Source organism: Micromys minutus (assembly GCF_963924665.1).
Source record: "Micromys minutus genome assembly, chromosome: 9".
Classification (NCBI taxonomy): Eukaryota; Metazoa; Chordata; class Mammalia; order Rodentia; family Muridae; genus Micromys; species Micromys minutus.
The window spans coordinates 57,597,419-57,609,954 of record NC_137978.1 but is presented as its reverse complement, the minus strand read 5'-3'; the positions used below and the strand labels follow the sequence as shown (position 1 = coordinate 57,609,954).

Genomic DNA, 12,536 nt, shown 5'->3' with positions numbered 1-12,536 from the left:
TGGAGTGGTGAATATAAATGAGCTATGATTTCTAGGGTTCAGGGCTCCCCTAAGTGTGCTGTGTGTGCCTTCCTCACTCCCTTCTCCCAACTTACTTCACTCTCTCCATAGGACGGGATGATCAGACCAGACTGAGCATAGCAGAGGAGTCTCTAATCCCCAGGAAGAGTTCTTTCTTATTTTCCCTTTCCTCTTTCTGAGAAGTATGGCTCCCTCGTCCAGAGACTCTCCCCTGTAGATGTGAAAGGCTCAGCCAGCCATTGACGTACACTTGACCTCAAGCACAGTCCGTGAGGCCCCAGACAGTGTGGAACACCCTCATAGTGTGTGCTCAGACCCAACTGATTGTTGTGTCTTGAAATGGAAGGGGGGAAGTGACAGGATCGTGTGTGTGTGTGTGTGTGTGTGTGTAGGCACGTGCTCAGATGTGTGTGCAACTGTCCAGAGGGAGCTACAGTGGCTTTTCTGTGACTTCCCTCACCCAACTGTCTGCATGACCTTCCTGAAAATGATTGCCCTTGTGGGGGGACTCAGAGATAGGCCAGGACAGCAGATATATCTATTTTCAGGCTTCTTGGCCCCTAGTACCCAGGGGGAGGACCTCGCCCTGAGGAAATGACAGTAGAATTACTTACCCTACTCAGAGTAGCAACTGCTGATCACTGTTTTCTGTCTTGCTCTGGGTAGGATAGCTCACACTGCAGCCTCAGAGCCCCGCCCCCCCGCCCAATCTGGGGTTACTGGATGAGCATGAAGACAAGGCAGGGGGCTGCATTGGGGTTGCTTATCCAGGTCACAGCGTGGACAGTCACTCTGAAGGCACACATATGTGTGTGGACTTTGACCAAAGGGAGCATGAGACAGCTAGGACACTGTGGCAGGACCAGAAGAGACAAAGACGGTCCACAACGGGGATCCCATGACTCATGGCTTCGGGTGGCTTTCAGCTGTTATCAGTTGAGTGACTGAGCAAAGAAAATCATGGTATGCTCAGAGGTCACTCACTGCACAGCACTAGGCAAGGCAGCATGATGCTCTCCAGACACAGCTGGGGGTGGGGAGAGGGAAGACATTCTTTGTGGAGTTTGTGCAGTCTATGCAGACCAGGTGAGCCCCGTAGTAAAGTCGGCATCTTCTCTGATTGGCTTGTTTACAGATGCTTTTCAAAGAGACCGATCCATGCCTTGGCTGTGCTAATTGGTGAATATTTTATGTATCTTTCTTGCTCCCACCAAGTTGAGTCAGGAACTGACGTCTGGAGAGATGGAGACACTTGCCTATGACCCATACAGCTGGTGGGTGGAAGAATAAGAAAAGAAATCCATGGCTCTCTACCTCTCCACCTTTATCTAAGGAGTCAGGGGATTCGTCAGGGTTCCAGGTTTAATAAACGTTCGTTGAGCTCCTCTTGACCACAGGTTGGCAGCTGCTGGTACAGGTACAATGAAGAGTGAACCAGCCCTCAACTTTAACCTAGAACCATCCCCTTCTCCCGGTCATTTCCAGGTGACATCAGCAGGAGCTGCAAGGGTGTTGGGTGTGTGTTCACACCCTCTTTGCTCTTGTAGATCCACTGCCTCCTTTGCTTATCAGTTCACGTTTGTGCAGAAGTAGCTAATTCGTGCTTGTCCCTAACAGCTCTAATTGCCATTTCACCTCTTGGAAGGAAGGCTGGGGCTTAGGCAGGTCTCTGGGGTACTGGAACAGACTCAGTGGTGACAGTTGCTGCTGCTGTACACTTCCCAGGGCCATTTAGAGATCTGAGAGAGGGCTTTGTGTTTCTCACCATTGGTTCTGTGGCATGTGGATGCTTTTTCTCTCCTCCCCATCTGTCTGCCTTTCATAAATATTTAATTTTTTTTTTTAAAAATGTGAGTGTGCCTGAGCTTATGTGTGTGAACCACATGCATGCAGGAATTTGCAGAACTTAGAAGGGAGCGTCAGATCCCCTGCAACTGAAGTAATAGGCAGTTGCAAGCTGCCATGACAGTGCTGGGAACCGAACCCAAGTCCTCTCCGAGAGTAATAAGTGTTCTTAACCACGGAGCTCTCTCTGGAGCTCGTCCTCCCCATCCCTGCCTGTTTTTCTGGTCTCTCCCTGGAAGTACTTGGCACAGCCATTGAAATCATGACCAAGAGAGGCAGATAGGACCCAGGCTCCAATATCAGTCACTGGCTTAGGTAGGCAACCTGCCCTCTTTATGCCTCTGTTTTCTTGCCATACAGTGTTCAGACTCCATCTGGGATGGTTGTTAGAGAATTTAATGCAAAAAATATGCCCATCTCAGGTCCAGTCTCTGGAAGCAGAGCCTGAGGCATGGTCTCTTGTGACAGGAGAAGGCTCTCAGGCAAGAGGGTGGGGTGGCAGGATGTGGCAGCAGGGTCACATGGCTGGTTGCCAGCCAAAACCAATGGGTGTTGGTCCTGGATTGAGACCAAGGTATTACCTCTTAGTTGGAGACTTGTCAGCCAGTGCTGAGGCTATTCTTCTGGTAGGAGTCTGAGGATGGCCAGAAGCCCCCACTGGCTCAAACCTTCCAAGCCCATGGGGTGTAAGGCAGCACCGGTGTGAGGAGGTGCACAGGTTTGTTTCCATTCTGTATTAACTTCCGGAGACATCTGTGTCATGGCCTGTGTCAGAAGCTTAGGTATGGAGGTGGCATAGCCACTGTCTCTGCCCTCTGTGCCATAGGTGTCAGCATGTGAACGTGCATGTGAGTACAAGAACACACGGTGTCATTTCAGAACAATGACATGAAGGTCAGAAGGGGTCATATCTATGTTCAGAGAGAGGCCAGAGGAGGAATCACCTACATTAAGCTCAGGAGATTCGAGGGTACTTCTGGGAGAAGAAAGTCCTCAGCCAGAAGGACAGAGGGATAGATGAGCAGACATCCTAAAAAGAGCATCTTTGGGTGGAGGTCCTTGTCACCGTGAACCAAGCCACTGTCTTAAATAAACTACATCTTCTCGGAGCCCTGCTGGACTCACTCAGCAAGAGGGAAGCCCTAAAGTAACCCACTCCCTGGCCCAGCACCTCTACCTGCAGACACGAGTGTGTCATGCTAAAGGGGTGGCCAGGAAGGAAAAAAGCCTGGAGTCTACTTTCTCAAGCCTTCCTTGTCCTCCAACGCAAGAACCCATCCATTAGACCCAGTGACAGGAGCCTAGAGTCATGCTAACGGCTGCCTCTCTTGTTCCCTTCCAGGTTGTCTTGACGCCCTACAAGCCAGAGCCTGGGAGCCAGTGCCGGATGTTGGAGGAATACTACAGCAGGAAGGTTGAGATGTGCTGTGCTAGGTGTCCACCTGGTAAGAGGCAGCTGCTGGGGCTTTTGCATGTGGTGTCATGGAGGGAAGGCTCGTCCAGGAATGAGGGCCTTCAAGTCTCACTGGGCTGCTTCTAGTGACATACGTTCTATGAGACTCATGATTCATCTTGCCCTGGGATTTTGCACATGCTGTCCCCCATACTTCAAGGATGGCCTGGTCCTTCTCATAGCCCCACTGTGTGCTCCTCTGGAGTAGTGACTGTAGCTTGGTCCCTGTGGGATTCCCAACACATGACTGCCCTATATTGATGTCCTGTACACAATTATCAAGTAAATGGATGTATAACCATACCATAGATGGTAGACCTGAGCCCTGGCCCCACTGGGGAGGACAGAGTAACTGGCCTCTAGTGCTGAATCAAGTGTATGCACTCAGTTAAGTAGTATTTATAACGCCCCTACTGTGTGCTCAACCTGCTGGGATTATAGCAGAATGCTGAGCAGACATCCCTGATCCTCATCCTCATGGAATCTACTGTATTTCTTTTTCTTTACCATAAGATTCATTTCCTTTTCGTTTTACACTGTCGGTGTTTTGCCCGCATGTATGTCTGTGCGCCCCACTCCATAAGAGTAGCGCCGGAGGTCACAAGAGGGCATTAGGTCATTGGAAATGGTAGCACAGATGGTTGTTAGACACTCTGTGGGCGCTGAGAATCAAACTCGGTCCTCTGCTCTTAACTGCTGAGCCATCTCTCCAGCCCCAAGTCTGCTTTCTAACAGAGGCCGGAAAGAGTATCTAAGTGCTGTCTGCTCCCCGTTGGGGTTGTGATGGAGACAGAAAGGGATGGGCACTTCAGATGAGGTTGGAAGGTCCAGGAGGGTCTCTCTGAGCCCTGTAAAAGGGACAGAGGAAAGCCACACAAACATAGGGGATACGGCAGACCAGGAAGTAAGTGCAAAGCCCTAAGGCAGGGGCCTGTTAGTGAGCTCAAAGAACATTGAGGCTGGTGTTTGTTGGCCCAGAGTGAAAGAAAAGTGTGATGGGAGATGTGGATGAAGGGATGAGGGCTGGTGAGATGGCTCGGTGGGTAAAGGCACTTCCTGTGCAAGCCTGAGAATCTGAAGGAATGGTGGAAGGAGGAAACAGGGTACGCATTATCACCGCAGCCGTGGCCACCGCCACCATCACCATTGGAATAATATGAGCGAGATGAGCGGGGTCACCATGAAGAATTCAGATTTCACTCACTGGAGGTTTTGAGTCACGTGCTTGAGACCCAGTGGGCAGGAACACAGGGGTGCCCACAGTCACTTTGAGAGACCTCAGGTGGCTTTTCTATTGACTAGCAGTCTTTAAGGCCTTACAAGCTGAGGGCAGGAGGAACAGGGGAGAGGAGCTGGGTTCAGAAGAGGAAACAAACACGTTAAAGGTTTACCCCATTATTCTTCCATCCCCCAGGCTTTTAGGTAAACCCCATACCCTTGGTCCTGACAGGTTACCAAGTGTGACACCTTTTATTTTCTTATTAGCCATTTATATTTCATACAGTGAGATAATTTGAACCAACTATCAAGAAGACAGGAGCTGGCAAACCAAGTCTCCCTGAAGTATTCTTCACTGATAATAGGCTTGGTTTGGTTTTCTGTTTTTTAGTGGTGGTGTTTCAGCTACCTGGAGAAAGCAGAGGGGTGATAGGTTCAGAGGTAGAGAGATGGCTGGCGACATCCAGAGATGCTTCATCCCAGGGGCTTCCTGGCAAGGATTCAGAACCCTGGGATTGAAGGTCTCCATAGACACCTGTCTTCTGCTGAGACCTCTGGTCCTTGCTTCCTCAGGTCAGCACGTGAAACACTTCTGCAATGAGACCTCAGACACCGTGTGTGCAGACTGTGAGGCAGGCATGTACACCCAGGTCTGGAACCAGTTCCAAACATGCCTGAGCTGCAGCTCTTCCTGTAGCGCCGGTGAGTGACCTGTGCAGCCTAGTCCTGGCATCTTCCCTGGTCACTGGTCCTCCAGCAAGTAAGGTGGATGGGGTTACCTTGGGCCGGTCGTTTACATCTTCCGGGACATGAGTGGCAGGGGACTGCTCTTTACCACGTGTGTGTATTTATGTGATTGGAACCCGGGACTTCACGAAGGTGATGCAAACACTTTTTAACAGAGCTATATCAACCCCCAGACCTTTTGTAAAATAAATAAATAAATAAATAAAGATTTATTTATTGACTTACTCACTTTTTTTTGAAGATGGCATTTCTCAATATAGCCTTGGCTGTCCTGGAACTCACTTTGTACACCAGGCTGGCCTCAAACTCAGAGATCTGCCTGACTCTACCTCCCAAGTGCTAGGACTAAAGGCATACACTACCACTGCCCAACAAGATTTCTTTATTTTTGTTGTAAGTGTAGAGTTATTTTTTCCTAGCATGTAGTGCCCATGAGGTCCAAAATGGAGCATCAGATCTGGAATGAGTTACAGACTTTTGTTAGACACCTTGTGGGTGCTGGGAACTGCACCCAGGTCTTCTGCAGGAAGAATTGTTCTTAACTGGTGAGCCATCTTTCCAGCCTCTAAATTTAACAGTATTGGCCGTTCCCGGGAATTGGATGTAGTGACAGAGCTCTCTCACTAAGCTACATCCTTCTAGAGCCATTTGCCTTTGAGTCAGGATCTTGCTAGATAGCTCAGGCTGGCTTTGAACTTATGAACTGCCTACCTCAGCTTCCTGAATAGATGGGATTCTAGACCTGCACTCCCAGACACAGCTTTCAGTTCAGTTTTTTCCGTTTGTTTGGTTTTTGTTGCTGTTGTGTTATTTGGTTGTCTGGTTTTCGTTTTTTACAAGATAGGGTTTCTTTGTGTAGTCTTGGCTGTCCTGAAACTGAACTGGACCTGTATACCAGGCTGGCCTCGAACTCATAGAGCTCCAACCACCTGTGCATCCCGAGTGCTGGGATTAGAGATGTGTACCACCACTGCCTGACTGTTTTGTTTGTTTGTTTGAGATGAGGCTTCTTTTTTTTGCTAGATTGCCCAGGCTGGCCTAGAACTTTCTAAAGGCTAACTTTAAACTTACAATCATCCTTCTGCCTTAGTTTCCCCAGTGTTGAGATTACAAGTGAGTGACACCTTGCCTGGCCTCTTCCAGATGACATTTTCCTTCTAGATCCTACCAAATCTTCATTTGGTCTCTGAGGTGGATGGTGGGGGAGTAACGTCAGAGTTGAGGATGTAGAGCCTAGGGGAGCAGATATATATATTCACTCTGTGGTAGAACCCGAGAGGCAAGGTGGTCAAGGGACCTGTGCTGAGGGACCTACCAGCTCTGGCAGGAAGGGCAGAATGAGTGAGTGGAGGCAGAGATAACCCTGGCTGTTCTTCCCTCCTCTAGACCAGATAGAGACCCGCGCCTGCACTAAACAGCAGAACCGAGTGTGTGCTTGCAAAGCTGACAGGTACTGTGCCTTGAAAACGAATTCTGGCAGCTGTCGACAGTGCATGAAGCTGAGCAAGTGCCCCCCTGGCTTTGGAGTAGCCCGTTCAAGTAAGGATCCCTCTTCCTGTCACTGAGCAAAGGATGTGAACATCCCTGAGATGTCACAGGCACCTATCTCTAAGCCTTACCGCGAAGCTCTCCAGTGACTGTCAGGTGCATTGCATGTCTCTGGGCGGTCTTGTTTCCACTAAGCCCTAAGCTAATGGGAAATCAGGTAGAACAGGAAGGTAACCCTGGAGAGCAGGTCCATGTAAGTGTGTGTGTGTGTGTGTGTGTGTGTGTGTGTGTGTGTGTTCTAAGGAAGAGAATTACAAACAGCCCTCTTTTGTGACCCCACTGCTAAGTGACTCCCCATCTGGCTGGATGAAGTGTTCATTTTGTTGATAAGCTCTGGATCTTCTCTTCAAGGAGCTCCAGATGAAAATGTGGTATGCGTTGCCTGCGCTCCAGGGACATTCTCTGACACCACATCATCCACAGATGTGTGCAGGCCCCACCGCCCGTGAGTGTTGACTTCCTGGCTTCTGAAGGAGCAGGGAGGGTGACCCCTGGGTGACTGGGTCCCAGGATGTAGGACAGCTTGTCACTCTTTGTCTCTGGGGTTGGGTTCTGAGGCAGACAGTGGATGACTTGAGCAGGAGCTTGACACGGAGGCCAGACTGTGACACTGGGTGGAAGTTGGGGTGTATGTGAGGGGGTAGTGCTAAGAAGCTCATACTCATTGCTTGGTTGTTGGGATCCCTATCCTCAGGCCTGGCTCCCTGGAATGAGCTCACCGTCTTCTGTGGTCTCCTCATTACAATCTTTCTCCCCCAGCTGTATCATCCTTGCTGTTCCTGGAAATGCAAGCACAAATGCAGTGTGTGCGTCCGTGTTCCCAGCTCTAAGTGCCGTCACAAGGACACTCTTTATATCTCAGCCCAAGCCTACAAGATCCCAGCCCATGGATCAAGAAGAGCCAGGGCCCAGCCAAACTCCAAGCATCCTTGTGTCCTTAGGTTCAACCCCCATCATTGAACAAAGCACCAAGGGTGGCATCTCTCTTCCAGTTGGTAAGTCCTCAGTCTCAAGAGTAGTCCAGGCTTGGAAGTGCACAGCTACTGGGGAGGTGGAGACAGGAGAGTTGCAAGTTCAAGGCCAACCTGGGTTATAGAGTCAGTCAGTCTGGGCAACTCAGACTCTGTCTCAAAATAGTACTTTTAATGGGAGCTGAGGATGTAGCCCTTTGGAAGAGTGCTTGACTACCTTGGGGTTAAATCCTCAACAAAAATAAATGGAAACATTAAAAAGGAGGTGATTTCTCCCTCCTCCCCTACCTGCCTCTCTTGCTTCTGGAAGCCTCCCTTTGGGCAGAACTTGGATACTGGTCTCTGTCTTTCAGAGCAGATCCAAGTATGGGAGGAGTTGGATCTCTAAAGACATGATGTTGTCATAGGGAATCCCTGGGTGGCATGACTATGAAAATAAGTTCTGGTTGCTAGTTCTGATGAACCCATTTGGCTCACAAGACTATGGACTGCTAGTGTCTCCAGCTTCCCTCTGGGGTTAAGATAGCACCAAGCCCAAGGCCCTACACTGTGGCCCTCTGGCTGTATGTGGTTCACAGATGTGATCTTTGTGTTTGACCCTGAATTTGAAGACCTAAGGTTGGACTTGATCTCAGCACCAGCACCAGCAATCCTGGCACCTTTGTTTCTGAGTAACCCTGCCATCTTCCTAGGTCTGATCGTTGGAGTGACAGCTCTGGGTCTGATGATGTTAGGACTGGTGAACTGCTTCATCCTGGTGCAGAGAAAAAGTAAGGTTCTGGTCCCTTCCTGTTTCCAGCCCCGCATCCCACCCTAACACTTTTCTGGGTGTCTTGGGTGGTGGGCCTAGTACGGAGCTTTGCACTCTCATAGACTCAAGTAGATCTGGAGTCTATAACCTGTTGTTCTCCAAGAGCTTAGAGCCTGGTTACCAGAAGATAGTGTCAAGGCTAGCCCAGGAGATTGAAGTTCAGGATTTTTATACGGGAAGCCTGGGGTCTCTAGGATTCTGTGAGCTGGCCTGGGTCTCAGTGGGTGGATGTGGTTGACGAAGTCCAGCATAGTCTGAACTGGAAGATGGCCGGGGAAAGAGGTAGTGGGTGAAAGTAGAATGGGCTCATTTGTGGACCTTACCTGGCAGGCAGCTACTCCCTGGGCTGGGTCCACTCTACTGGCTCTACCGTAGCCATGCTGTGTCCTTTAAAACAGATGTACTGAAGAAGTCCTGCCTCTGACTTGTCCCTCTCTCTTCCTTGTAGAGAAGCCCTCCTGCCTGCAAAGAGAAGCCAAGGTGGTGAGTCTCTCTCTGCTGTCCTCCTCCTCCCTCTCCTCTCCCTCCTCCTTCTTCTCTTCTTCCTCCTCCTCCTCTTCCAGTTCCTTTCCTAGGGCACCATAAACAACATTATATAAGCAGGATTGAATGGGTATGGTGGTACATACCTGTCATCCCAGTAGTTGGGGACAAGTAGAGGCTGGAGGATCAGGAGTGTGAATCCTCAGAGCCAGCTGATGTTTAGCTACATTCCAGTTGGGAAGAAACAGGCAAACTCTCCCCTAGCTGGGCATAGCCAGGCTTTCTCCCTGCGCTGTGTCCAACTCCCCACTGTTCCCATGAGTGAGGCACCTTGGTTCTTTATTATACAGATGAGGAAACAGGTTTACCGGTTGTAGTCACTCTTGGGAAGGTTGTGGTGTGTCCCGGTGGTCAAACCCTCTGAGCGAGTGGATTTGGCAGACACATCCAAGACTATCTCAGGCTGCCCTTTCCTAGCAGGGCCTGCTTGCCAAGATTGGTCACCAGGAGTTGGAGAACCCAGACGCCACCCTTTGTCCAGCCCCTGCGCCCAGAGCAGCAGTGACTCAGCTTCTACTCTGAGGGCAGGGGAAAGTAGGGTTATTTGGAAAAATGGCACATGAATTCATTCACACCTACCCCACTCATGCACATGCCTCATGTTTAGTCACCAGGAGTTACTGCTGGTGGCGGTGGAGGAGGAAGGACATGCCAGCACTGTCTGAGAGCTTACAGACTCTTGCCACCTGACTGTGACACAGGCTGTGTGGTTATGGCTCCCAACTTTGGAGTCTGGGCTCCGTGGCTCAGATACTCATAAGTCATTGTCCTGAAGTGGCTTAACTGATGGGTGTGGCCTGGAACACAAACTTAGGACTCTTGTCTCACTGTCTAGTACACGATTACTGTGCCACTCTCAGACCTGCACATATAAATACCCTTAGCTCAGAGGCCCATAGAAGCCAGCCATGCCTCTGCCAGTCCCAGCTCCGTACTACAGGACCAAACCCAGAACCATGGGAGGTATCAGGCAAGCTAAGGTTTCTGGTGCTCACTCAGTGGGGTCCCAGCCAGAGTCACATGACCGTGGTAGTGTCTGGGCTTGAACAATGCAGCCGGTGGCTTTGAAGCAGGAGCTAGCTCTGACATTTGGGAGGAGGGGAGGATTCTGTTCTGTCTGGCTCTAGCCACAAACAGAGAGGGGGAGGCCCAGCCAGAAAAACTCCTCCTCTAGGGCTGATGTGGTGTGACATTTATTAGTGCCTCTGCAGAGTTATGAGGTAACGTTGGGGCCAAGGTCATACTGTGAGTTCAGACTGTTTTCCATTTCTTCCAGACTGGGGCACCTAGCTGTCAGGATTCCATGGGAGGCAGGAGGATGCAGTGGGCATGCTCCCACATCCTGGCCTGGGTTTGCTTGCTGTGGCCACCAGCCAGCTCTGTCATTCTGAACTCTGTATTCACTTTCTGTGGGCTTTTGTGGCCTCCTGAGGACAACTTGTACAAGATCATTCCAGTCTAGAGTCAGAAGCTGTGGACTGGGCAGGAAACAAGGCCTCAAGGTCACATGTCATGACATACCTGGGCATCTAAGAAGCCATAGCAACAGTGGGCAGGGCCCGGAGATAGAGGTTTCAGTGACTCTCTAGAGAGCACCAGCCACAGGAAGGATAGCTCAGCTATTGCTTTGGTTTAGACCATAGCTGGCATTGTGCCACCCTGGCAAAGTGTGGCCTTTTCCAGCTGCTGCTGCTGTAGACAGACAATGGTCTTGGAATGGTATTTTTTTAGATGTCCTTAGCATAAGTTGCTATGAACAGGGAAGTTGTCTTAAACCTCCAGAGCTGAACCCCAGACACCCAGAATAGGCATGGCGAGTTTTGGCTTGACTGCACTGTATCCAAACCACGACCTCAGGCAAGAAATTCCATTTCCACATCTTCAGAGCTAGGATGGGACTAGGCTATACTGAGTGTCTAGAAGAGCTAAGACAGATGTGACTCAGACACAGTATCTGGCACTAGGTACTCATATCACATATAGAGTAAGAAGCCACAGGGAAGCCACAGAACATTCTCTAGGTGAACCATGGGAAGGGGCAGCTGGGAAGGTCAGTAAGCAACCCTGAAAGTGGCACCGAGAAAAGGGCCCCATGAGCTGGGGTGATTCATTGAGCAGAAAGAATGGAGAGTAAAGGTGTTAAGCTTTGAGAACCAAGTCTGGCCTCTAGGACAGCTACTCAGACCTGTCCGTGATCAGTAAGACTACCCTTTGAAAAAAGAAGGTGACAGTGGCTCAGGTGCACCAAACTTGTTTATTTATGAACACTAAAACTTACCCTTTATATTTGGAGCATTTTTTTTTTTTTAAGACAAGGACTCAACATAGCCTGTATTGGCCCTTGAACAGTAACTGAGGATGGCTTTGAATTTCTGATTCTCTTGCCTCAACCTCCCCTGTGCTGGGATTAGAGACATACACCACCATACCCTGCTTATGTGATGCCCGGGACTGAACCCCTGAGCTCTGGGCAGAGTCCCTTCTGTGATTGCTGCAAACATGAGTTTAGTTCTCAGCACCCACATCGGATGGCTCGCAACCACCTTGCAACCATCAGTCCCAGAGGAGCTCATGGACCTTTTTTATCCTTCAAAGACATCTGCACACTCACGTACCTACCCACACTAAGACACGAATATATACACACAATTAAAAATTAAAAAAAAAACAAGATTTTTTTTTTAAAAAAGAGAGAGAAGTGTTACTGTCTTTAAAAAAAGTCGGACCATTTAAAAACACGAAGATCATTACTGGCTGGCAGATTATACCAGCTGGTACAGGGTGCCTAGGCCAAGTTCTTTTCTGTTGTTATTGTTGTTGTTTTTCAAGACAGGGTTTCTCTGTGTAGCCCTGGATGTTCTGGAGCTTTCTCTGTAGACTAGGTTGGCTTTGAACTCAAACTACCTGCGACTACTTCCTGGGTGCTGAGATGAAAGTTGTGTGCCATCGCACCCAGCCCCTGCCAAATTCTTAAAAACAGTGTCCTGTGTAGGACTCACAGCACCACTGTTGAAATTCCCAGCTGTCCAGTTTTGACAGCAGCCCAAGGACATAAGCTATAATTCTTCCTTGATACAAGGAAACATGGAGGCCCAAGAGAGGTTAGGTAACCTTTTCAAGGTCACGTAGCCAGTGAGTGGTAGCGCTATGAACTTTAGACTCAGGTGGTGTGGAATCAGAATTCATTTCTTAGCTGCCAGGCTGGTGACACATCTCCCTGTGCTCCAGAAAGTCACTTTTTCCATTTCCTTACGTGGACTGAGATTGAAAACCTTGCGTGCCCTGTATGGAAACGTGTGGCGTGGGCAGAACTGTGTAAGCTGTGGAGTGTGGGTGACGGGAGACAAGGAGACCAAAGAAATGGGCAGATGAGTTAATA

The 12,536-nt window shown here is 49.6% G+C and overlaps 1 protein-coding gene across 1 annotated transcript in view; it reads left to right on the top strand.

Annotated features, from left to right (window-relative positions):
• Window positions 1–12,536, top strand: part of TNFRSF1B (TNF receptor superfamily member 1B) — a 29,312-nt gene that overhangs the window by 12,446 nt on the left and 4,330 nt on the right. Inside the window, exons 2-8 of the mRNA XM_080921277.1 lie at window positions 3,209–3,311; window positions 5,111–5,239; window positions 6,671–6,823; window positions 7,184–7,277; window positions 7,592–7,827; window positions 8,496–8,573; window positions 9,063–9,097. Coding sequence (XP_080777403.1) covers window positions 3,209–3,311; window positions 5,111–5,239; window positions 6,671–6,823; window positions 7,184–7,277; window positions 7,592–7,827; window positions 8,496–8,573; window positions 9,063–9,097 — 828 coding nt within the window. The remainder of the gene's footprint in view (window positions 1–3,208; window positions 3,312–5,110; window positions 5,240–6,670; window positions 6,824–7,183; window positions 7,278–7,591; window positions 7,828–8,495; window positions 8,574–9,062; window positions 9,098–12,536) is intronic.